General features: G+C 41.1%; 1 protein-coding gene across 1 annotated transcript in view; it reads right to left on the minus strand.

Annotated features, from left to right (window-relative positions):
• The window catches only part of LOC147707028 (adhesion G protein-coupled receptor F5-like), a 1,085,534-nt gene that overhangs the window by 417,447 nt on the left and 641,281 nt on the right, over positions 1–26,806 (minus strand). Inside the window, exon 11 of the mRNA XM_086926248.1 lies at positions 18,581–18,745. Coding sequence (XP_086782374.1) covers positions 18,581–18,745 — 165 coding nt within the window. The remainder of the gene's footprint in view (positions 1–18,580; positions 18,746–26,806) is intronic.

Consider the following 26,806-nt stretch of genomic DNA (forward strand, 5'->3'; position numbering starts at 1 on the left):
AACAGTCCAGACCGAACTGCCAAGCCATGTCTTCCCTGGACCGGAATCAAGCATCCTAGGACCGGTTTTTGGCTATCAGCCATCTTCAGCCAGGATAGCTTGACTCCAGTGGCTTAGTGAGCACAGGACCCACGTCTGGGCATACCCTTCCCACATAGGGTGAACAGCAAAACACACAAGATGATGGACGGAATGTTGCACAATGGCAAAACATTCACCCCCAGTCACAATAACCACACAACAGACCGTTCCAATGTGAAGGAAGGGGCTTATAGCCCCCAAGGTGTAGGAATTAAACACTCAGGACCATCTACACGCAGTTTGGAGGTTACAGGTAGCTCAAGTGCCTCAATGCTTGAAGCAATGTTAATTCCTTAAAAAACATTGCAAGGCCTGCTAGAGGTTTCGATGTTGAGTAATGAGTTTTTAAAAACACAAAGGGAACAGTTTAAAACAATGGTAGGGGAACTGATATAAATAAAAGGGCTAATGCTGTCTATAGTTAGCACAGTTGGGGACCGTCAGGAAGGGGTAGTCACAAGGGAGGAAGGAGTGACGAAAGATTCCCTAAATCAGAAGGAGGAGCCTAGTGTCTACACATCTTGTTACCCAATGATCATAAAATGACAGGGTGAAAGGAGGAGTTCTAAGCAGCAAATCCCTCACCCTAGGAGGGGGGAGAATATCCCTAGAAATGACCAAGCCCCGAGGCAGCGGAAAGTGGTACATGGTAAGAAAAGAACCTGTGATTTTAGTAAAGAATGTGGCCCCAGCTCCGATAAAGAAAAACACCCAGGGAAAAGGAAGATTTAATAGCAAACCAGAAGGATCAACAAGGTGGGTAAAAGGTATAGGAAAAACTAGGAGTACAAAAAATAATATCAAGAAAACCCCAGTGGAGAAAGAAGGAGGGGACGATATGGTAGGGAGGATGGAAAAGATTCTGCTAGCGGGACGCAGCACCCACTGCAGTTACAGGGGCCAAATTAATAAAGGAAAGGGTGTACATTTTCTAGGAAGAAGGGAGATTGCACCATCTGAGGACCCACTGGGTCTAGTGGTAGAATGTAGATAGGACCTGTGGGTTTTCGTAGAGTCAATAAGTCATGGTAAAGGTGGGAAAAAAGCAAAGAAACTAATCCCATTAAATTGATCTCAACTCCTCTTTTCCCTATCTAAATGTGCAGGTTTATGGAATATCAGCACAAAGGATTGGGTTCTTGGCAAACAGTAAAGGGAGTGAAGTGACTAAGGTCCTCCTTTATTCAGCCCTTGTAAAAACAGCATTAGTAAATGCAGAATGTGAGTTACAAAAGGAAGGTATTAGGTTAGTAAAAAGGGAAGATTTACTGGATATGTGGGATTACAATTGGCAGGAGAATCCATTCCTCACAAAGGATGCATGGAGTACGACAGGTAAGATTGATGGATACCTGCTGGAACAACAAGTAAGAACTCAAATTTACAATAAGAGGTAGTGAGATAGTAAGAGGCGAGGAAGTTACATTAGCAGAAAAAAAGATACAGAGCCTTAGCATCTTCAGATTACGATGAAGAAGGGTGATTGAGTGAGAACGACTAGGAGCAAGGGTCGTCGTACAGCCTGTCTATATCATCCTGGAATATAAAGGGTTATAAGAGGATATTGAACCAGGAAATTTTTAAAAAGATCATTGAGTGTAACCATATTGTGTGCTCATAGGAGACGTGGCTGAGTGACGAAACTCCCGTAATCTAAGGGTTTGCCCACCAGTCAAAAGTAGCAAAGAAGCAACCCCTTGGTCGACCATCTGGGGGTCAATTGACGTTGATTTCCACAAAAATTGCCAGAAGGGTGGAACTTTTGAAAATAAAATGTAAATGGGCATTAAGGTGCAGAATGTTGTTGTTAGCCCCCTCCATACTCTATGAGGGTTTAGTCGTTGTTAACGTATACATTCAGAAGGGGAAGGAAGAGGAATATAAGGTGGAAATGAGAAATTTAAAAGAAGATTTGATGACTGTATCCGACAACTACCAGAAAGATGTTCTCATTGTGTGAATTTAACTATAAACTAGATCCCCATAGAATAGATCAATGTTGTGAGGAATTGTTGATTTCCTATCATATACAGGATGCCATATTCCCTAAGGGTAGGTATTTTGGCCCAAGATATGTCTTTAGGACAACTACTGGGCTCTATGGGCTTGGCATGTATGAATGGAAGAATGGAGGCTGATCAACCGGCAAAGCACAAATTTATGATTGGCCAGCAACCTTGTCCCATTGATTATGTGTTCATACATGCCTGGAATTTTGAATTAATTAAGTGCTTTGAGGTGGTAAGTATGAAAGGTAGTGATTACTATTCTCTTAAATTCGAATTATATGGATCGGTATACAGTCAAAATATTGAGAAAAAATCTAGAATTACATTAATATCGAGTTAAAAATATAGAATGGACAGAATATCGAATGGACAGAATATAGACAACAAAAATATCGAATGTAATGGACAAAATATTAAATGGACAGAATATAGACGACAAAAATATCGAATTTGAGGTAAGTAAGTTAATATCGATTTACATAAATATAGAAAGTCAAAATATCAAAGTATATAATATAGATGTTAAATATATGGACTTTTAATGATATCGATTTTTTTAAAGTGTTTTTTATGTTAGTATATGTGTGAAAAGTGTATGTTTAATTTATCAATTATTTTAAATAATGAATTTTATGGTATTTAATTTTTGCGTAATTTAATTTTGTAGCGGGTTGTAAGTTTATAGGGGAATAGGGTGGGAAGTAATTTAATTATATGTTTTAATTTTTTATTGGTATTTATTTTGAAATAATTATTTTTAATTGGTAATCAATTAAATTATAATTGGTAATTAATTTTTAATAATTGATTAATTGATAATTATGTTAATTTTATTTTAAAACATTCTTTAGAAGGTTGTGGGTTTATAGGGGAATAGGGTGGGAAGTAATTTATTTATAATTGATCAACTGTTTTCATGTATTTAATGGTGTTTATCTTGAAATAATTGTTAATTAATTTTTAATTGATAAATAATTAAATTTAAATTGATAATTAATTTTTATTAATTGATTAATTGATAATGATGTTAATTTTATTATTTATTTACTGTAGCCTGTTGTGGGTTTATAGGGAAATAGGGTGGGAAGTAATTTAATTGTTATTAACTACATTTTTAAATGTACTTATTGGTATTTATTTTTAATTAATTGTTAATTATTTTTCATTTGCTAATTAATTAATTGTAAATTGGTAATTAATTTATATTAACAGGTAATGATTTTTTATAAATACTTTTTATTTGTATTTTTATTTGTTTACTTATTACTATTATATTAAATTTGTAATTATTTGCCATTAATTTGTAATTGATATTAATATTTTTTTTAATTAATATATGAAGTATTATCTTTCCCTACTGATGCACTCACTGGAGTGGGAATAGTAATTTTTACCCCTACGCTATCCTACGCTTTCTCTACTGTTGCACTCTCTAGAGTGGGAATAGTCATTTTTACCCATACTTTATCCAACGCTTTCCCTACTGTTGCACTCGCTGGAGTTGGAATAGTAATTTTTACCCCCACGCTATCCAACGCTTTCCCTACTGTTGCACTTTCTGGAGTTGGAATAGTAATTTTTACCCCTACGCTATCCAACGCATTCCCTACTGTTGCACTCACTGGAGTGGGAATAAAAATTTTACCCTCCCACTATCCAACGCCTTCCCTACTGTTGCACTCTCTGGAGTGGGAATAGTAATTTTTACCCCTACGCTATCCAAAGCTTTTCCTTCAGTTGAACTCACTGGAGTGGGAATAGTAATTTTTACCCTCCCACTATCCAAAGCCTTCCCTACTGTTGCACTCTTTGGAGTGTGAATAGTAATTTTTACCCCTATGCTATCCAACGCTTTCCCTACTGTTGCACTCTCTGAAGTGGGAATAGTAATTTTTACCCATACGCTATCCAACGTTTTCCCTACTGTTGCACGCACTGGAGTGGGAATAGTAATTTTTACCCTCCCGCTATCCAACGCTTTTCCTACTGTTGCACTCTTTGGAGTGGAAATAGTAATTTTTACCTCTACACTATCAAACTCTTTCACTACTGTTAACTCTCTGGAGTGGGAATAGTAATGTTTACCCCTACGCTATCCAACGCGTTCCCTACTGTTGCACTCACTGGAGTGGAAATAGTAATTTTTACACTCCCGCTATCTAACGCTTTCTCTACTGTTGCACTCACTGGAGTGGTAATAGTAAATTTTACCCTTTCCGCTATCCTACGGTAAAAATATTTTATATTTTGTATTAATATTATGTTCATATATATGTATTAATAAATCAATTTGTATGTTTTTTTAATTTACATTAACTATTTATTAATTTTAAGGTTATTTAAGTATTTTAAGTATGTTTAAGTTAATATATATTTATTATTTCATTAATTTTGATTTACTTTAAAGCATTTATAACATTTTGATATTTTGACTAACTATATTTTTTACAACAATATTTTTGATTCAATATTTTTGTAACTACCTGTTTGGAGATTGGAAGTCGATATTTTTGCATTCTATATTTTGTACTCGATATTTTAGTAGTTCTATATTTGTGTCATCGATATTGTTTTAGTGATCCATATGGATCAAGGGTTAAACAAAGAAATTATGGGCCCGATGTAGGTAGCCCTTTACCGATCCGAATCGGCCGAAAATACAGCTTTTCGGCCGTTTCCGATCGGTAAAGGGCTACCGAGATGTAGGGGCACATTTTCGGTAATTTTACCGAATCGGTATCATTACCGAATCGGTATATTTACCGATTCGGTAATATGTACCGAATCGGTAAAATAATTACCGATTCGGTAATATTTACCGTTTCGTTAAAATTACCGAAAAAGCAATGTAGGTAGAAAATGTACCTTTGGCACATGGCTTACAGAATCAGTATTTTACCATGGAATACAAATCCATGGTAAAATACCGATTCCTGTGTACATGCACATCTGTGCATGTACATATGTGCCATGTGACAGACAGACGTGCCCTTAGGGCATGTCTGTGTGCCACATTGCACACATGCCCGTTTTGGGGGTGCTAGAGGGTGTCAAAGTGACACCCCCTGCACCCTTGTGAATTCTTTAATTACCGATTCGGTAAATACCGAATCGGTAATGCCTAATCATTCCTATGGGCTTCAAAGCCCATAGGAATGAATGGGCATTACCGATTCGGTATTTACCGAATCGGTAATTAAAGAATTGTTAAGGATTCGGTAACAAATCCAGATGTTGGGACCTAAATCCCATTTACCGATTTTGAAATACCGAATCGGTAAGATTCGGTATTTCTAAATCGGTAAATGGGATTTACCTACATCGGGCCCATAGCTCTTCAGGTACATGTGGACTATCCAAGACGGCTTACAAACTGTATATCCGAGGAATTTATTGGAAAATGATTTGCTGTACAGCAGACCCTTCCACTAGAAAACATTCAGACTAACAATAAGACAATTGGTGGAATGCTTAAGGGTGGAAATAAACGTGGTAAACATGGGGTAGAAAGTAAAAATAGAACCAATAGTAAAGAACAAACCTAGTTTGACAATGAAGTAACAGCAAGTATTAGGCAAAGAGAAAGAAGAATAAGAGTAAGGTTTAATGCTGAAATGTCCCGCACTCTCCGGAAAATAAGGAGAAAATGTAAAATGATTTTTAGGAATAAAAAAAGAACTTGTAAAGATAGCTGTTGGGCAAGGTTGCTAGCTGCGATAGAGTCTAAAGATGTGAAAGGACTTTTGAAATTGGTCCAAGAAAGCTCAGGTAAAACACTAGGGGCCCGATACACAGAATTAACTTAAGACAAAATCCTAAACGTACTACTTTTGGTATTCACAGAATGCACTTACTACTTTTGGTATTCACAGAATGGATTTACGACTACTAACTGTACGTCTGCACTCGGGCCGGAAATTCTGGCCCAGAGGTTGAGCTTCCGGCCCAGAGGCGGAGCTTCCTGCTCGGAGGTGGGGATTTAGCCATGGCTGAAATCTCCACCTCCGGGCCACAAGCTCTGCCTCCGGACTGGAAGCTCCGCCTCCGGGCCGAAATTTCCGGCCCGAATGCGGACGTAAAGTTAGTAGTCGTAAATCCATTCTGTGAATACCAAAAGTAGTAAGTGCATTCTGTGAATACCAAAAGTAGTAAGTGCATTCTGTGAATACCAAAATTAGTAAGGTTAGGATTTTGTCTTAAGTTAGTTCTGTGAATCGGGCCCTAGGTTCTTTACTTTGTGTTGTCTCATAAGATGAGTGGGTGAGCTATTTGGGTGAAATCTATGGAAAGTGGACATTGATAGAGAGAGTGAGCATAATACCTTGGCAAGGAGTGAGGAAGGAATAAAGAATAATTTTACTCCCAGTTATACTAGAAAAGTTATATCTAGCCTAAATCTTACCCATGCCGCAGGCCCTGACAACTTGCCTGCAGTGTTTATAAAATCAAGGCCGAGTGGTGGGTTGTGATCTTTGCAGAAAATGTATCAGGGGATACATTACAGGCATTATACCAGGTAACTTGAAAGGAGCAATAATAAGACCAATCCATAAAAGAGGTGACTTAAAAGCCCTAAAGAACTACAGATCAATAAACCTGCTTGATATAGGTGAAAAAATATTCGCCAAATTAATTCTGGAAAGGCTTAAGGATTGGGTTGAAGCTAATCGGATTGTGCCCCCAGAACAGTGGGGGTTTAAAGAGAGAAACGTAATGATTGACCACTGTTTTGCGCTCTGGTCCATTGTACAGAAGTCGATAAAGCAGAGGGGAGGGTTGTTTTGCTGCTTTGTGGACTTCCACACAACATTCTATCTAGTGGACGGTGTGCCTCTGTGGGAAACGTTGATTGGGTATAATATACCAAGGGATTGGCTAGGGCTGATCCAGGCACTTGATTCTGATAACTGGGCCCAGATAATTCTAGATGTAGAGGGGAGTCTATCTCAGAAAATACAGGTTGGCAATGGGTTGAGGCAGGGGTGTTTATTGCCTCCCTTACTTTTCTCCTTACTTATTGCTGACTTGCCCTTCCTCTAGGTAATGAAAGGGGGGCAAGACCGAAGTTAGATGGGAAACATTTTATATATTATAAGTTATAATAACGATCTTGTGGACGATCTTGTTATAATTGATCAAACAGAGATTGGCCTACAAAGAAAGCTAAAGAGGTTTAATAAATATTGTGGTTCAAAAAACTCATTGACAATATGGACAAGACAAAGATTCTATGCTTTGGTTGGAGGAAAACAGGGTTTGCATGGTTTCTGGGTGCTGAGAAGTTGGAAAAGGTAGCCAAATATAGGTACCCGGGGATGTGGTTCGAGAAAGGTCTGCATTGGCATACCCACCTTGACGCTTTGAAGCTCAGGGCATCAGCATTGGTTAGTGAATTGAAAAAAATTCAATAGTAATTATGGTGAAATGTCCGATCCTAAAAGCCTACCCAGCAATGGTACCACCACAATTCTTATATGGTGCTGAATTGTTATATTTGAGTGGCAAAAAGGGATGGGACGTCAAGGAGAGAAAAACCCTGAAAAACCCTATTCTCATTGCCTAAATCTTCAATGGCACAGGCGGTGAGATTGGAATTGGGAATTACCTCATGGAGCATAACAGCTTGCATCACCCTATTACAATTCTGGCAGCGCCAGGGAAGGGGAGAATATTTTAAGATTTTGCAATGGTGCAGAAACTAAATTTTAAAGAGTGAGCTAACATGGGCAAAAGGTATAAGAGCGACCATTAGTAAAGCGTGTTGTATATTGACGGTTAAGCTGTTTCTCCAGACTCACCAAATTGAGGTAGATAAGGGAGAACTTAGGGCACTGGGAAAATACATCTCTCGAGCAGAGGGCCAAGATTAAGTCTTGCAGACAAGTTCTGTGTGCTTCATGGCCACTGCGTGGCAAAACGAACAACATTTCCCTTACATTGATAGGTTACCCTGCCGCTGGTTAAGAAGGGAACTACTAAGGCTAAGGTTTAACCCCTGTTATGTTAATAATGGGGTAAAAAGATCTATGATTGATAGTAAGGGAAACTGGGTCTACACCTTGGGAACAACTTGTGACATTTTACATATATTATTTGATTGTTTAAAAAGAATGATATCAAAAATAGGGCCCAGGCAGTAAACCTTTTTACCGAAATGAATACTTTGGACAAAGCTTGTACCATGGGGAAGTTCATTCAAAGAGTTAAAGTATTCCTCAAATGTGAATGTAATTGAAAGGCAGTTTTATAGTTTTAGGTGCTCTGTGTATATGAACTGTGGATTGGACAATTCAGTGTATTACATGAACTTCTATGATGTTTTATGATGTTTTTAAGAACTGTGATTTAATTGTTTTTGTATTAAAGTAAGTTTTAAAAACGTTTAAGGACTATTGGTCTAAATAAATTTACTTTGAACTGGACCTTGCTGGACTGGAGTCCTTAAGTGCAGCTTATCTTGATGATATTGCTGTCTTTAGCTCCACCTGGCAGAATTACCTGATCCACCTTAAGAAGGTTTTAAATGCCCTGCAAATCGCAGGCCTAACTATCAAGGCATCCAAATGCCAGATAGGGCAGAGAACTGTGGTGTACTTGGGCCACCTTGTTGGTGGAGGCCAGGTACAACCCTTACAGCCCAAGATTTAGGCCAATCTGGAATGGGCAGCTCCAACAACCCAAACCCAAGTGAGGGCATTCCTTGGCTTGACTGGGCACTATAGGAGATTTGTGAAAGGGATACGGGTTCATTGAGACTCCCCTCACAGAACTCACCACTAAGAAGATGCCCTAAAATGTAAACTGGACAGTTAGTTGTGAAAAGGCTCTTGACCCCCTGAAAGAGGTTCTGTGCTCAGCACCAATTCTCAAAGCTCCAGACTATGCCAAGCAGTTCATTGTGCAGACTGATGCCTCTGAGCTAGGGTTAGGAGCTGTTCTATTCCAGCCCAATGATGAAGGCCAAGACCAACCAGTTGTTTTCATAAGCAAAAGGCTTCTACCCAGGGAGCAGCGTTGGCGTGCCATTGAGAGGGAGACCTTTGCTGTGGTTTGGTCCCTGAAGTAGTTGAGACCATACTTGTTTAGTACTCACTTCCTAGTTCAAACTGATCACAGATCTCTTAGTTGGCTAATGCAGATGCAAGGTGAAAATCCTAAACTGTTGAGGTGGTCCATCTCCCTACAGGGAATGGACATTGTAGTGGAAACAGACCTGGGACTGCCCATGCCAATACAGATGCACTTTCCAGGTTCTTCCACTGAGAAAATGAGGGCTCTCTAGGGAAAGGTTAGTCTGATCCTCTTTCGTTGGGGGGGGGGGGGGGGGGGGGGTTGTGTGAGAAAGTTCACTCTATCTGCATGGTTGCCCCTGCATTTTGCTGAATTGCTGATGTGCTTTGACTGAGAGTGCTCTTGGTTCCTGCTAATCAAGTACCCAGGGCTATGTTCTTTCCCTAAATCTGCATTCAAGCCTAAACCCAATTGGCAACTCTGGCCACAGGTCAGACCCTGGTAAATGGTACCACAGGTACCCAGGGCACTGTGACCAGAGAAGGCCTCTAGGGGAAGCAGCACTTATTGTGCCACCCATAGAGGTCCTGTACCCTTACACACACATTGCATTGACAGGCTTTGGTGTTTTGGTGCAGAACAAAGTGAAGAGTCGACATCGCACACCTCTCTGTGTGCCATGCCTACAACCCACTGCCCTGGCATAAATCAGTCACCCCTTTAGCTGGGTGCATTATACCAGTGGTGAGGATACAGGTGCATGAGCCCTGTACCCCTACAATGTCTAAGTGTAGTGCTGCCATTAAGAGTATATGATGCTGGGAGTTTGTCATTACGAACTCCACAGCACCATAATGGATACACTGAAAACTGAGAAGTTTGGTAACAAACTTCTCAGCACATTAAACCCACACTGATGCCAGTGTGGGATTTACTGCAAAAAATGTACACTGAGGACATTTTAGAGATTTCCCCTGAAAACTAACCCCCCACTAGTGTCCAGGCTGAGTGGCTGCTTTCAGCTGCCACCACCAGACATATTTATGGACCCCTAGACCGAGAGTATGCTGCTCTTTGGGGCCTGAAACAATGCAGGGTTCACGAAGAGGAAGCTTCAAAGGCTTGCCACCTTTGTGAGCTACCCCAGGCCAATTGCTGCTTTCAGCAACTGGTCCCCACTGGTTCTGACCCCCACCTTGGGCGGGAGAACCGGCGGGAAAAACAAGTGAAGAAGAGAGGTGTGCCCACCTCTGCCAACTCCACCCCTCAGCTGGGGGAGGCAAGGTGATGCACAAATCTCAGTCCATGCCATCTTGAAGATGTGGGAGTCAGCCAACCAGAGACAGGCTCATGCCCCCCTCCCACTGGCGGGTGACATAATAGGGGGTGTACCCACCACAGGGAGGCGACCAATTAGTCTCTGCCCTTTACCTACATGTAACACCCCTAAATCTAGTATATAGGGGCACCCCTGAACCTTGCTTTGTCAGATACAGACAATAAACAAGAAGAAAAGAAGAAGGACCGATCAGCTGTGCAGCAGCTAACAAGAGGAATTCGCCCACTGACTTGGCCCCGGCCCTACGAGCCTGTCTCCCCCTCGAACCTGCTCCTGTGAAATCCCGGTGTGTCCTGCAGCCAGAATCCTCAAAAACCCAGAGGACCTGCCTGCTTTCACTTCCAAAGACTGCTTTTATCATGAACACCGGATTTGTTCAAATGCAACCTCTGGCTCAGGATGGACACTGCGAATCCGCCCCACTCTGCACCCGCCGTGCACGGCCCGAGATTGAGTGGGCGAACACCACGAGGAGGTCCCCCAGGTGATTCTGAACCAAGTACCGGTGACCCCTGACCTGCCTCAAGCCTCCAGCTGACGCCTGCAGTCTGAATACAGAAGGCCCCCCTAACAGCGACCAGGAGCCGGTAAGAAGATCCGACCCCAAAAGGCACCCCTGCACCCAACGCTCCACGGCCTTGCTTGCCCAAACCAACAGTGCCTAACCAACCCCTAACTTCCCAACTTACCCCTCGAAGCGGTGGTCGCACCTGAAGTCCTTCGTCTCCCTGCCTGCAGTGATTTTGCTAACCGGAGGTTCTCCTTTGGAAACAACTGGGCATCTGACGTCAAAACAGCACCCAGCACCCGGCCACCCTAGTGCTGCTGAGGTTGCACCTTTGGTGCTCATTTGTTTCCCCATTTGCTCTGAGCTGAAGTCCAGGAGCTTTGCACCCACAACCCAGTGGCCTGCTTGCCAGCAGCCGCTGACCAGAGGCTCCCTATTCCCCGTTGTCTAAAATTGAGCCTCAATACTCTGCACCAGGCCAAACTAGTGCCTCTGGGGATGTAACAAGAGTACATCACTGACCCTGGGGGACCCCTGAGTCTAACCCCAGAACCTTAACTCCCACTACCAAATACTAACCTAAAACCAATAACCATAATTTCCTCTATAGTATAACATTGACTGTTTTTCCTGCAATTGTGGAGATTTGAACCAAAAAGAAATTATTTAAAATTGTACAATTTAACAAAAACACTTTTACCTACCTCTTTACAGGAAATGTCCCAGTGCTGCATGCAGGCATACAGCACTAAGTAAGAAAAGTAATCAAAAAGTAACTTACCTGCTATTTTACTGAAAATCCCATTGAAATCTATGTACTGTATTTACAAATGATTGCATTTCTCTGAAACCATAGTCTAAGTCAAACCAAAGTGTATTTACAATTGCAATACAACTGTATAACATTCATCATGTATTACTGTAAAGTATTTATTGCTTACCTGTGCCAGGCTTGCTTGGTTCTAGAAATAAAATACCTAAAAGAATATTTTTATACAAAAACAATTGCTTTGAAGTTCAGTCTGTGAGTGTGTGAATTGATTTGCGGACTCAGTGTGTACAACGAATGCTTAACACTGTCCTCTAATACTGTCTTACAGCTCGACCACACTACCAGAAATAGAGAGTAAGGTCTATATAATTGTACCTCTGCCTACCTTTGGGGTTCCACTGGTCTCTGTGCACACTATGCCTCACTTTGGTATAGTATATACAGAGCCTGCTTTTTCAAAAGAAATTGTCAATTTGCTAGTAAGGCCAATCATCCGTGCTTTAGGCACCTTGTACATTACAACACGTTTTCAGTCTGTTTTCTTCATTTCTAAATGTTTTGAATCTATGGCAATTTACTCCTTATGTATTTACTCAGTGTGTGAACAGGTGTGAGTTACTCTTGAGCAGCATGCAAAGAGCACTCCAGGCAACCCCTGGAATTTAGAAGTGCAGCAATTGTAAGTCACAGCAAATTCCATTAAATCCTGCCTTAGTATTGCAAATACTGTGAAAGGACTGAAAAGGTCAAAAGGTCTCACAACAGAATTGTAGACAAATTGGATATTTTGGTTCCAAGGAAGCTGAAGGAACTTCCAAATGTTTTATTTACATTTTAAAAAGAAGAATCTAGGTAGCACATTTAGACTGGTAGTAATCTCTACTAACAGTTAGCTCATTCTTTCTACAACTTTTTAGAACAGTTTCTTTTCGAGGCTGCTCCATATGGAACTGGTGTATTGAGTTATCGTACCTATGCAACCCTTTCTCCTTCTAAACCTCTTGTTCGAATGTAGAGACCTTCTCTATGAGGCATTTTTTACCACAGTGTTTTTTCATGTGTACTAAAAACACCAACATTAATCATCATGGGAAATTTAAATTGTGTTATGTTTCCAATGTTTGCACTAATTACAAATAATGTTATCATTTTAATTTACAATTAATATTGCTGATTTCATCTCGTTCATAATTTTGTGAAATGCTTTGATTTGTTTGTTATTTACTGGATGAGACCACTTCATTTCACCATTTGATGTGTTTTCGTATGTGTCCCTTTTACTATTTTATTCTTAATAATATTTTGTAGAGGTGTTAGCTTCTTTTTCATATTGGGGTCCCTTTCTTACTACTGTTATTATCTGTACTTTTGGATTGTGCTCATACCTGTCCTGTTCTGGATTGGTTTCTCTTCACAGCACTAGCAAGCATAACACTATGTATTAAGTAAAGCACTTGGTATAAGGCTATTAACTCATCTTTAATAAGTTCTCAGCTTTTAAACATGGCCTACTGATGTGGAGCTACTCTCCACACGTCCTCTTCTCTCTGCTTCCCTCAATGAAGTGAGAGGGAAAACTAATACTTCCTGTCTCCACTTAGGAAGTTCCTGGCATCTCACTTCTGTCTGGCCAGCTAGACCACTGTCCTACTTATATAACACTGTGCTTTCCTGGAGGACATGACATCTCCACACCACTGACAAATAAATTCAGTCAATCTCTTTAGTGCAAACATTGGGCTCTGTAGTTAGTTTCTTTGCTCCGCAAATGTTGAGAGTGGTTCTGCAGATGCTGAGAGTGAATCTGTTGCGAGGAGTGTTTGTTACTGAGGTGAGCATCCTTTGGGCTCCTTGATTAGTTTGTTAGCTCTGCTGACCTACTTATATAGCAATGTCCTTTCTTAGAAGGCATGACATCTCCCCCCCCAATTACAAAGAAATTCAGACAATCTCTCCAGTGCATCCTTTGGGATCTGTAGTTGGTTTCTTTGCTCTGAAAATGTTGAGAGTGGTTCTGGAGATGTTGCGGGTGATGTCTGTTGCAGGGAGTGTCCGCTGGTGAGGTGAGCATCCATTAGGCTTCTTGATTGGTTTGGTTTGTTAGATCAGAGGTGAAGGTAGAATATTCATGTCTTGATGTGAATATAACAGACATGACATGTTGCGTTCTAGGGTAAATGATTGTTCTGAGTTATCAGCATGTGATGTTTTGCTCTGAACAGGGAGAACATTCTCTGATTCCACTGTGCATTTTGGTGATTGGCGGCATGGGTGTTTTCTCGATCTTGACTTGCCATATGATTCTGTTGACCTGAGTGATTTTGCTGACATGCTTTCTGAATCAGATGAATCTTCTGCTGATTCCTTTCAGGAAGTTCGTCTGGGTGTGGTCTGAGTCTGACTTGTGAATGTCTTGAGCTGATGGACTGTGATGAACTGCTCCTTGAGTCAGAGCTATATTTGGGACGTTTCTTTGAGTACATCTCTCTAAGTATCTTATGTGCTATTGCAACTGGGGTAAAATTTGATAGGTGAGTGTTTATTTCTTTTTTTTGGCCCCAGTGCATTTTGGCTCTGCTTCTCTCATGTGTTATTAACTGTGTCCTCTCACTTTTCTCTTTATTGTCATGGGTGTCTTGCGTGCGTATGCATACTGGTTTCCGGAGTCCGAGTGAATTGGCCAGTCTTATGTTGTTTGTTTCTTCTTCTCACTTGTTAGGCACACTGTTGTCCGTGCCATGTGTGTGATATGTCCCACTGCTTGATGCTTGATGCTTGATGTAAAGTCTAAGCAGCTCGATGAACAGTGGGTTGCTAGGGTGTGATTGTATACTGGTTTCCAGAGTCGGTGTGAATTGCCCAATCTTCTGTAGTTTGTTTTTTCTTCAATGCAGGGGGTGGCTTTAGGTGTTTTTTTTCCTCATCCACATGATAGTGGAATGTGCTAGTATGATAATGCCACAGGACTGCTCACTATACTTTATTTATTATTTATTGGCTTTCTTTGGTAGAGATCTTGCGTATAGTTGTTTTTCTTTTGATTTTGGGAAAGCTCTCTCAAAGTTGACCCCTGTATTCTTTCTGGCTGCTTCACATTTTTCTTTTACAGCTGTTCCAGCTGTTCCAGCTCTGATGCCCCCCAGCTATGTGTATTCCTTTCGAAAGAAAGTGTCTGCCCTTAGTATGGCTGTCTCAGTAGGCTTCAGTGAGGTAGGCTTGGATTGCCTGATTCCAATATGGTCACCTCATTGATTTAGTAGGTTTGTCTTAGGGCGCCTGACTTCAAGATGGCCACCCCATAGACTTCAACGGACTGTCTCTCAACTTACCTGACCTCAAAATGGACACCAGACAGCTGCAGCATGCATGGCTTGTAGCTAAGAGAATTCCTGCTTTTCTTTAATGCTGCATGCTAGCTGCAGGTAATTTGTGCTTCTTTAGCACTGGTACATTCTTATGTTACTTGCCACCTTTATCTGCAGGCGTGATCTTCAATCCCACCCTCGTCGCCAGTGCCTGTTCTTCACGGCACTGGCAAGCATACCACCCTGCATAAAAGACAGCACCTGGTATAAGGCTATTAACTCATCTTTATTAATTTCTCAGCTTTTATACATGTCATACTGATGTGGAGATACTCTCCACACGTCCTCTTCTCTCTGCTTCCCTTAATGTAGTGAGAGGGAAAACTAATACTTCCTGTCTCCACCCAGGAAGTTCCTGGCATTTCACTTCTGTTTGGACCAGCTAGACCGCTGACCTACTTATTTAGCAATTTCCTTTCCTGGAGGACATGACAATACCCTCAATTTATGTTTTACCCATTCCTTAACTTATGTCTTACGTTATGTTATGTTATGTTATGTTAATTAGGATTTTGAAGTGTACTTTTACCCAAGGGTATCCTGGTGCTGAGCACTGTCTAACTGGTATCCCTCTGCACCTAAACTTGTTCTGTGAACAACCACGTTTTCAGCCCCTTCCTGAAAGAAAGGAGATCCGTGGAGTTCCTAAGATGCATTGGTAGGTTGTTCCAGGCATTAGTGACACTAAGATATAGGGAGCGAATGAAGGTGGCGCAGGCCATTTCTTACCAATACGAACCTTGGTGTGCCCGTTACCAACCTCACTGCCGCTTTTTGCACCATCTGGAGGCTTTTGAGATATTTCTTTTGAATATTCAAGTAGAGACTATTACAGACGGGACAAAATGAGGGCTGAGACAGCTGTCCTGAAACTTTCCTCAGCTAGGAAAAAGTTTATTTTCCTCAGGGTTCTAAGGAGGATAAAACTTGTTGAGACCACCCGCTGACCTGGTCCCCAAACTTCAGTTTGTTGTCCATAATCACCCCCAAGTTCTTGCCTTTTTTTGCGTAGGGGATGGGGGATTTCCCCATTTTTTTGAGCCACCTGTCTGGCGACCAGAGGTTGGAGTTATTCCCAAATATAATCACCTCTGTTTTGCCTGCATTAAGCTTCAGCAATTTTCAGACATCCAGCCAACTACCGCTTTCATACAGTTGTTACATCTTGAGGCCGTTTCAGCTTCTTTACCCCATTGAAGGGACAGCACAATTTGTGTGTCATCCGCATAAGATGTAAATTGCAGCCCAAAAGATCGTATAAGGGCAGCCAGCGGGCTCACGTATACATTACAAAGCATGGGACTGAGGGAAGACCCTTGTGGCACTCTAACCTGCTTCTCTATCCCATATTGTTTGGGCCCATTTCTGTTTCCCTTTTTGCCCAAGGGCATTGCGTGCCACTATTTTAAAAGCTTTCAGGGGGATGAGATGCGTTATTGCAAGGCTGTATGCGGAAACAACCACTACAAATTTGACACTCAGTAAAAGCGTATAGGCCCATGCTTACACACTATGCTTGGAAATGTACTTCTATCAGATGCCATCTTTACTGAGAGTAAATTTCTGAATGCAATTAAAGTCACAAAAGAATTCACATACTCCTCCTGGGAATGCCAGATTTGAACTTCAATGTAAATTCTATAATAGTCCCTCTTGTTACAATGTTCTCATGTGTAAAGGTGTGCAATTGTGCTTGCATTAATGTGCATTTACACTTCCTTAGTACCCCTGTGCACTCCCCCCTCCCAAAAAAAAGGATTTCTACCTCTTTAACATCCAGTGCTTATTTGAGCCAGTGATTCCTGCTGGGGGCCACCAAAATCTATTTCTCCGTACCAGATATTTACAGAGAACAAGAGAGGGAAATCACACATATGGTAAAGATGCAGAAAAAGAATGATGGAAAAATCATCACAAAGGAGAAAGCAGAAACCTGCACGAGAGAGATAAAGGGGCAGAGTGTGTCTGGTAGTAAATTAAAGAGGTGGGATGAGGTGGATTGAAGACTACTTAGCACTGATATTCGGCGCGCCGAAGTTTAATGGCACCATTCACAGCTTTCTCAACAGAGCTTCAGGAACCGGCACACTTTTTTTTTATTTTTACAAATTAAGCACTGGTAAAAACCCTATTCTGCACCGTCCTAATATTGCGGGTTGCCCAACCTTTGCAAGTTTGTAGGTATTCATGACCATATGTCGATAATTCCTCTCCGAAACACACATACCTCATCCTTGTGAGAAAATGTACTCACACTTAAAACTCTTCCCTTCTGATTTAGTTCTAAGTACAAGTAAATTGCAGTTAGGAGTTTTAGATTAATGTTTTGTAAATCATAACAACATTTTGTGCACCTGAAAATAACTTTTGTGCGCTGTTGCAGGGATTCTGCTCTTACACAGAACTGTGCACAGAGACCTAGGCCCACAGTGAATTAAGGTGTGCCAAAACTCAACTTAGTCCCCCAAACCCCCTACCAGACGGTGTCACATTAGCTCTTAGTCCTATAGGAAAAAAACCAATGATTAGACAACCCAGAACAAGCGACTTAGGTTACCTCAGGTAAAGTGGAAAACATGAACACTCTTTCGTTATACTCTCATACCAGTCCAGAACAGGAAGTAAAGGGAGACACGTGCAAGTTTAAAATATTGTTTTTAACGCCGTGATCTCAAGTACAGCATTTTAGCTAATACAAGCAGACATATAATAAGAAACAAGATTGTCAGCATAGGTACTATTTCATAAAATTCAAAGGGAGAAACATGTTATAATGCTAAATGAAAAAGGCTGAATATATACCCATATTTCACCCTCCCTTGCTAGTAGGTTATTTTATGACTACAGAAGCTCTCTTAGGCTTGCAAAGGCGACCCCATACCTCAAGGAATGCATGAGTGGATCACATTGAGTTCTGCACAAGCTCTCAGCATATGAATGTTCTCCAAGTGTGTTCAATCATGCCTACACAGTGCATTATTAAAGGCACCAGTATCTGAAGTGGTCGCAGCTGCATATGTGTTATGTTTAGTACGTGCGCTGATCATTTCGAACAACAACCACAGTGTTGAAATAACCTAGAAGGCCTCGGCACTCACTGTACAGACGAGGCCTACAAAGCGAGGCTAATAATGAAGAAAAACAAATTATTCTCATGTGAAATAAAACACCCTGCCAAAACTCTAAACAATTAATAAAGCGTGTGCCGTGTGCAAAAGACAGCAGAATGGTAAAATGGTGTTTAAACTTCTAATAAGCTCATGCTAATTTAACACTGAGTGAATGCAAGGCTCAGCCCCACTACAGCACCAAACTTTAGATTTGTCCACAAATTGCCTTATTATTTGGACTGATTTTTGATCAACATTGTCCCAGCTCAGTCTTCAGAATCATCAGTATTTTAATCAACACAATTTTGCAAATTACAGCTGGAGATTATATTTACATGAAATTGTATGTACACCAGTCTTATTTGTCTTACAAAAAACAATTTACCTTTTCTGATGAAAGTCACTGTTATTGTGTTTGAGATAAGTTCACGAGCTTCCCTGGAACACTGGCATCGGTAATTTGTGCCCTTACCAGACATCTCCGCAGGGCATGAAAAAGCACTTGCCTGGAGTACAAATATTTGGCAACTGCCAACAGTAGTCATGGTACCTAGAATTAAATGAAAATGGCAGCAGTTAATATTGTAACATATTTAAATATGGATTGATGGAGAATGATTCGCTGTCCCACTGAGGAACCATGAGCTATCTCAATGGTTAAAATCACACCACAGCCCCCTGGCAGCAATAGGTCCACTATAGTCCGAGTCTGGAATTAGGTGGTTGGAACCATAGGTAGAACGGAAATCACACTTATTATAGCACATAAGTTCACCACCTAATTTCTGACTTGCACAAAATACTTACAGGTAACAGTCAACCTTCATAATTGAGTTTTTGGGCCATCTTTTGCTCGGATGTATGATGTTACAACGCATACTTTTACCATGCATACCATTACAACGTGGTATTTACAACGAATACCGTTACAACGCATAGCGCTTAGAGGTCCTGGATAGTGGTAAGTATAATTTTATATTCCAACTCCAGTCCCCGTGGACACTAGGGAAGGTGTTGGATATAAAATTATAGTTATTCCCTATCCTAGAGCGCCCCCCAGCGCAATGCGTTGTAATGGTATGCGTGGTAATGCCTGCGTTGTAATGGTAGTGCGTTGTAAAAACTTCATTGTAACAGTTGTATACCCTTTTTGCTCCATCGACGAGGCTTCCTCCAGATCGCAGGCATAGGGACGAGGAACAGGGCATTACTTCTCTGCAGGTTATGATTACAGAATGTGCACACTTACTTGACTTTGAACAAATCAGATGGAATACCATCTTGAGCATGCATATTTAAAGAAAAAATCATGGGATCTCACCTTGAGATCACAGTCATTTCCTAAAAATGGAATATGTGGTATAACACAAAAATGCTGGACGCTGTAAACTAGGCAAAACACATTTTTTTAATGAATAGTGCATCTCAGTCTAATTTCTACTACAAACAAACTCCTGGCCCTACCTACCCTGCTAAATGGAGTACCAGACAGACGTAAAGTCCATAAGCACTGACTCCAGCCCAGGTAGGCCCCCAGTTCCATCTTGGACAACACTTTTCCTGTTTTCTGCCAAATCACTGTTTTGTCAGGTACAAACACTAATAACATTAATCTTGTCCGCCCTCAACGTTCTTATAATTCCTAAAATCGAGAGTGTTAAGCCATTCAGATAATGAGTTAGATATAACACTTGATGTTACACAGTGTTCGGTTATCATACAAGGCCATCAAAAGGACGTCCACAGATAAATCATCAAAAGGGTGTAGCTCATCTCCCATTTTCTTAAAGATGTGTCTAAGACACTTATTATGGCACCGCACCCATACTCTGTATCCACCAATCCTGTCTCTATGCCAGAGGTTTTCTTCCTAGATTAAAATGTAGTATTTAAGGACCACCACTAGTCCCTAAATTGAGAGATGCTTCACCGACGTCGCAGATGCAGATCACAGATAGAGATGAGCACCGCGCCAGATTGCATCCTGACATAAGAACCCTCCAGAACGCTCTGTGAAGCGTTCCATTCTGCCTTCACAAACTAGTGCCATGGCTCTTGGCCATGTGCTCGAAATAGCTGACAATCTATTGCAATCAGATAACAAACCGTGTTGTCCAGGTATGCGCACTACCACCAAATCTCAGGCTTATTATTTATTAATCTTCTAGAACCAGCATAGTGCTTAGAGATAGTGAAGTAAGGGTGTAAGAGCTTTAAATTGTGATGTTACAAATTTCCCTGTTTTCACCACTTTTGAAGAACTTAGCTGCTTTTTATTGTCTTCTGCAATGTTACAAATATTATGTGCACTAGATCTCAACATTTTTAAATAACAATTTTAAAATAAATATGCTGAAATACATATTCAGATTCTAGCAATCTTGAGTGTGTAAATCATTATTAAATGATTGTGAGGATTACCACTGCTCCTTATAAGTAATCGAAAAGCATTCCCAGCACGTAATGTTTGCACTAGGCGGGGTTCTGTAGTGCTGCAATAACCTGTTTTTTACATTCATCGCTGGTGCATTGAGTTAAGTTCACTTGTGTCACCGGTGGGTGAGAAAACAAACCTTGTAGTGCTTAGCCAAAACCTCAACATACATTGCATATGGCGCTATAATGTTTTGCGTTCATATTTCTGGACTTTTTAATAGTTTCTGGTTGCACACTCAAAATATCAATTTTACTCTTAAAAATGGATGTATGGACCATCCAACGAAATATTGGTGTTACATCTTTCCATTAAATAGGGAGCACCACTTAAAATAGGTTTGTTAAGCACTTGACTGATAAAAGGTTATTTCCCATTTGACTTTTGAGCATGAATCTCATGGTTACTGAATCTGCTTGTTAACATGGCACAAGTAGCTTCTATTGAGATAGGAGTTTATTTCAGGGCACACCCACATATCTCTTTGCTAGATGTGTTCCTAACAGAAAGAGGGGGTGAATGTGCATGCTGCATACCTCTTTGAAAGATCTGTCAATGCGTTTATTACCTGCATTTCTCTTGCACATTCCTTCACTTATGGAGTATGATTATAAAGTTCCCAACACCAGGAGGTTTTAGACATACAGGCCTACACAATTTGTCGTCAAACAATTACTCTACTGAGACCTAAAAGTCTCTTTGAGACATCATGAACAGCAGGCATGGTTGAGTGGTCAATTGCCTCATATATCACAGAATGTTAGTAGGGAGTTTCTGAATAATGAGACACCTGTCACATGTTGGCTCGGTTAAGATAATGTGCTGACAAACAACTTTTTACAGTTATACAAGTAACACACTTACTCAATTAAGTAATATCAGTATGTAGGCAACTAAGACAAGAGGTAATACAAATGACTTATATGACTAGGCCATACCATACCTGCATAACATGTGCACACATACAGTACAATTGTATGTAATCAATCCATAAATAGAGCATCAAGCATTACAGAAGTGACAACATGGATAAGGTAGCAAAGGCCCAAGGATTTCAAGGCTTTAGACAACACTTGAATAAGTGTGGTTAGTTAGTGGATGGAGACACACTCGAAGCTCTGGACCTCTTGGGCTTCAGGGTTAGGGAAACAGTTTTGAGAAGTTGTAAGTGTGATCTCCACATAAGATTGGTTTAATTTGCCAGGATTAATATCCGTTTTTTCCAGCTCGTAATATGAAGGACAGAGACATTTCTGTTTGCAGCAAGGTTTCTTTATTTTGATTCATACGACAAGGACAGCCGACACGTGTTTCGCCCCCTCTTGGCGATTTGCGCCGGGGCTTTCTCAAGGCTAAATGGGTTAAATCACGTCGAAAATTCCTGTTTCAAGATGTGTACAGTGTCCGAAATATAAAAATATAATTTTTCAGTAATAAAACATTTCTATTTAGGCTAATGCCTACGGTCCTAAAGTCCTCCCGGCATGGCGACCTTCCGGATCTGACCCAGGGATCGCCATGCCGGGAGGACTTTAGGACCGTAGGCATTAGCCTAAATAGAAATGTTTTATTACTGAAGAATTATATTTTTATATTTCGGACACTGTACACATCTTGAAACAGGAATTTTCGAAGTGATTTAACCCATTTAGCCTTGAGAAAGCCCCGGCGCAAATCGCCAAGAGGGGGCGAAACACGTGTCGGCTGTCCTTGTCGTATGAATCAAAATAAAGAAACCTTGCTGCAAACAGAAATGTCTCTGTCCTTCATATTACGAGCTAGAAAAATCGGATATTAATCCTGGCAAATTAAACCAATCTTATGTGGAGATCACACTTACAACTTCTCAAAACAGAAGTGACAACAATTCACTAGAATCTTGAAAGAATATCTGCTGGTACATTTGACTAAACCATTACAGATTGATGTGCGCATACCACACAAAGGTTAAGCAACATTCTGACTGCATTCAACTGACGTTTGTGAATTTTTTTTACATAATTTTTTGCAGAGATTGACTGACCGCAAATCTTTATAGCGAGCGTCACCTCAAAGTGAGGAGGTAATAATAATGCCATTTTTTAACTTCGTAGAACCTGAAGAACTCAGGGAAAACTATTAAAGCATGTGGGCTTTTAAAATAGACTCTGTTATACCGGACAACCTAAGGATGGTCTTCTCACCAAAGTTTTACCTACCTCCTTTATTTTTCTGAACTCAAGGACTCTGCAATTTACCATTACTAATCAGTGCTAAAGTGCTTGTGCTCTCTCCCCTAAACATGGTAATATTGGCTCTACCCTATCCGACATATTTCATTTATTTGTAAAGAGCACTACATGTGCCCGGGGCCCGTAAATTAAATGCTACTAGTGCCTGCAGCACTCATTATGCCACTCCCTCAAGTAGCCCTCTACCCATGGCTCAGGACTGCCATTTCAGTGCCTGTGTGTGCAGTTTAAACTTGCATGTCGACCTGGCAAGATAAACCTTTTGCCAGGTCCATACCTTCCCTTCTTATACATATAAGTCACCCCTAAATTAGGCCGTGGACAACCCAGAGGGAAGGGTGCAGTGCATATAAAATACAGGGTATGTACTTTTACATTTTACATGTCTTGGTAGTGAAAAACATACAGCATAATTTTTCACTACCGCAAGGCCTATCTATCCCATAGGATAACATTGGGATAACCTTATTACATCTTATAAGTGTAAATCACAATCTGGAAGAGACAAACTTTTCAAGTTTGGTGTCTCTGAAATCTCAAATTTTAAACTGCAATTCTGAAAATATCACTTTTAGAAAGTTGGCATTTTCTTACGTGAGGCATTTTATGCCTACAGCCCGTCTCTGATCACTTGTCTGGGGAGGTTGACAGCTGGGCTTTGTGGATTCCCCCTTAAAAGTCACACACAATGTGAGCTTCGGTGGTCTTTGAAATTTCTCCCACTTTAAAGGCCTGGCTGGATATAACTACTGGACCTCTTGGCACCACCAATTTAGTACACTTCTGGACTTGTTACTACTCTCTCAAGAAAAAGGACTGCTCTGCTGCTGAAAAGACTGCCACTATGCTTGCCTGCTGTTGTGCTAAACCCCTATCTTGCTGTGCTGCCCTGCTGTACTCTTTTCTGGGTGAGAAGGAATGGACCTGCATCACCTGAATCCAGAGAAACTCCAAGGGCTAGCCACCCTGCTTCTGCACAGGAACTCTGCAATCTGTGAGTCTACCCTGCTAAGTAGTTCCAGATCAATCCTGGACCCTTTGCAGAACTGATGCATCCTCTGCCGAACTGATGCATGACCGCAACTGCGTGGATCGGAACTGGTGCATCACAGCTACCGCACGGATTGGGACTGATGCATTGCCGCTGCTGCGTGGATCACACTCAAAGCATCGCCTTTAGAACCACCACTGTGCAATGCTCAGCACAGCCCAAGTTCCTTGCAACTCCGCCAATAGCAGCTTTGACAGCAAAGCTGAAGCTCCATATTGCAGCTTCCCTGCTCATCGGAGCAGACGCACCACCTCAACTGCACAACACATCCTCGACACCGGCCTTTGAAGCACAAGCCCCATTGACTGGATCCTCAACATCGATACATCAAGACCTGGCAATGCAGCCTTGCTGCATCTCGGAATCGACGCATCTCCTCTGCTGCACAAAGCATCCTTAACCCAAACCCGTACAATGCTCTGCAACCTCTGATTAAGGTACTTTTGCTCAGCGGCCTAACTGGGACCCTGTAGCCGGCCCGCACTCCATCGTGGTTGGCCTGACATTTTGACTTTGCCCTGGTCTGGCACAAACAGATATCCCATTTTAGAGCTTTATGCTTCTTTGCACTATTCTTATTTGAAAACGTTAAAGCCAATATCTCAATTTCTACTTATAGGTTTTTTGTCGTTTTGGACGTGTTTTATTTATGAATGTCAGAACAATTTTTCTACCTTGGTGTAGTAGCTTTTTGTATGGTGTTTTAACTGTTTTACTGTTTGAAGTGTTGGACAAATACTTTATACACTGCTTCTAAGTTAAGCCTGACTGCTCTGTGCCAAGCTACTGTCATGTGCTCGAGTATGGCCAGGAGGTAAGTAATGCCATTTTACATATACATGGTTCTGTCCTAAAGTTGGCTACACTTTGTCACATCAACTTTTTGACACAGATTTGCAATCGAAATACTTTACTTTTTTGGAAACCTCGACACGAAGAACTTCATGAGAACACTATCACACGATCATACTGCATTGGCATTATGTACAAGGCCCTCATGTGCATTATACACATGTGTTTGTTATTACATCCATATGGCGACGTAGCTATCTGTGGAATACAAACAATGGCAGCCTGATCACAATCTCAACCCAAGGCAAGGATGCCTGTTTCTATTTATAACCTTTTGTTTCCAAAATATGATCAGAGGAGACACTTTGGCTGACTGTGAGGGGTCCCTCCATGCTGAAGATTTTGCATAGCAGCTGACTGTCATCTTCATGAAGGGTGCCCAGTTTGAGACAAAGACAGCTTCCTACATTATTACCCACCAGGTAAATGAGTTAGATCATCCAGAAGAGGGTTTCTTGGCAGATCATACATTTACACCGTACACACATAGGTTAGGGTTTGCATCGTAGGGGTAAGTGAAACTGTTATAATACCGTATATGAATGCATATATAAGTTGCCTCAGCAAGCTGGTTGACTCTTTGTTTTGCTCACTGTCTTGACCCTCGCTATAACCTTTGTAAGCTTCTGTCTGAATAACATTGTGTACAAACAATGGAAATCAACATTAGATATCTCAAATTAATTTTTCTGCCATAATATAGTGTCTGGAAGCAGATATTTGACAGCCTTCACGGTGCTCGGTTCTCAGAAAGAATTTTGCTGTTTACCACTTTGGTATAAGAAGAGCCCGGGCTGTCTTCAGCCAGAGTTACAGAACTACTTTAAAATGTTGATGATCAGGCTTTGTCCCTATGTAGATAACATATACCTAACAGACAATGACATGAAGGGAACACTTGACCAGAGTAGACCACATAATCTTGGGTTTTGCCCGAATGGGATATATATATAAAAAAAAAAAGATGCCCCCCCCCCCTCCATGTCCCATTTTTCGGATACGAGCTGTCAAGTAAAAGCAAAAGCCCGGCGACCCAACCTCCAACGACTCTAAAAAGATTGCAATCCGTATTAGGGTTTCCGAATTTTGGCGGAGCACACATTGGACACAAGAACACATGGAAATGTTATGTTTTGTCCTAGCTGACATGATAGCTTTGAAACATTTACACACATGTGTAAACATAACAAACTTGGTGATCCATGTAATCGCGGGTACATCTGGGTACACGTATGTCATATATAATGAAGGTGACACAGTACCGGTTGCATATAAATCGCATCTCTATACCAATGCTGGAATGAGTTTTGCACCCACAGAAAAAATACTGACAGCAGTTCAGACTGCTGTAGTGAGAGAGCGTGCCCGTGCTCGAGGGAAACAAATTATTGTTATGATGCTGGTACTGACATTAGAGCTGGTTACCAGAGAAAGCATTCCAAATGCTAAAGCTCTACATCCAGATGGACACAACAAGAATGGATACATCTGTTTCCTCACTTCAACAGATTTAGACCACAGATTTGACCCTACACTGCAAACACAAGCATTTCTCCAGTATGAGCAAGAACTTCCTCTGCCTAATAAAATCATGCCTCTAGATCGCTATGACTACATCATTTACACTGATGATTCTGCTCAACATGCTGTAGGGACCAAACTCCAATATTCAGACGTTTCATCCTGGAAAACCTGCACGCAGTCACTAGATGATTGCCTGACTCAGCTGGCTGACCTTATTGCTCTAGTACTAGCACTACAGAGTATGGATGCTGGATTCCCCACACTTATTGTGTGTGATTCATATTATGAGGTACAGTCATATAATGAGTATCTTCATTATTTGAGTCAGACTGGATTCAGGGATTCGAAAGGCTGCACAGTGAAGCACAAATTGCTTTGGGAACAGGTGGCAAAGCTGAAAGAATGCTTGCCACAGGCTTATGTCATGCATACACTGAGTCATCAATGTGTTGGCATTCATGTTGCAGCTAATTCACTGGCTTATAAAGCCACAAAGGCAGCAGCTCACACTGCTGCACT

Source organism: Lissotriton vulgaris, chromosome 6 (assembly GCF_964263255.1).
Source record: "Lissotriton vulgaris chromosome 6, aLisVul1.2, whole genome shotgun sequence".
Taxonomy (NCBI): Eukaryota; Metazoa; Chordata; class Amphibia; order Caudata; family Salamandridae; genus Lissotriton; species Lissotriton vulgaris.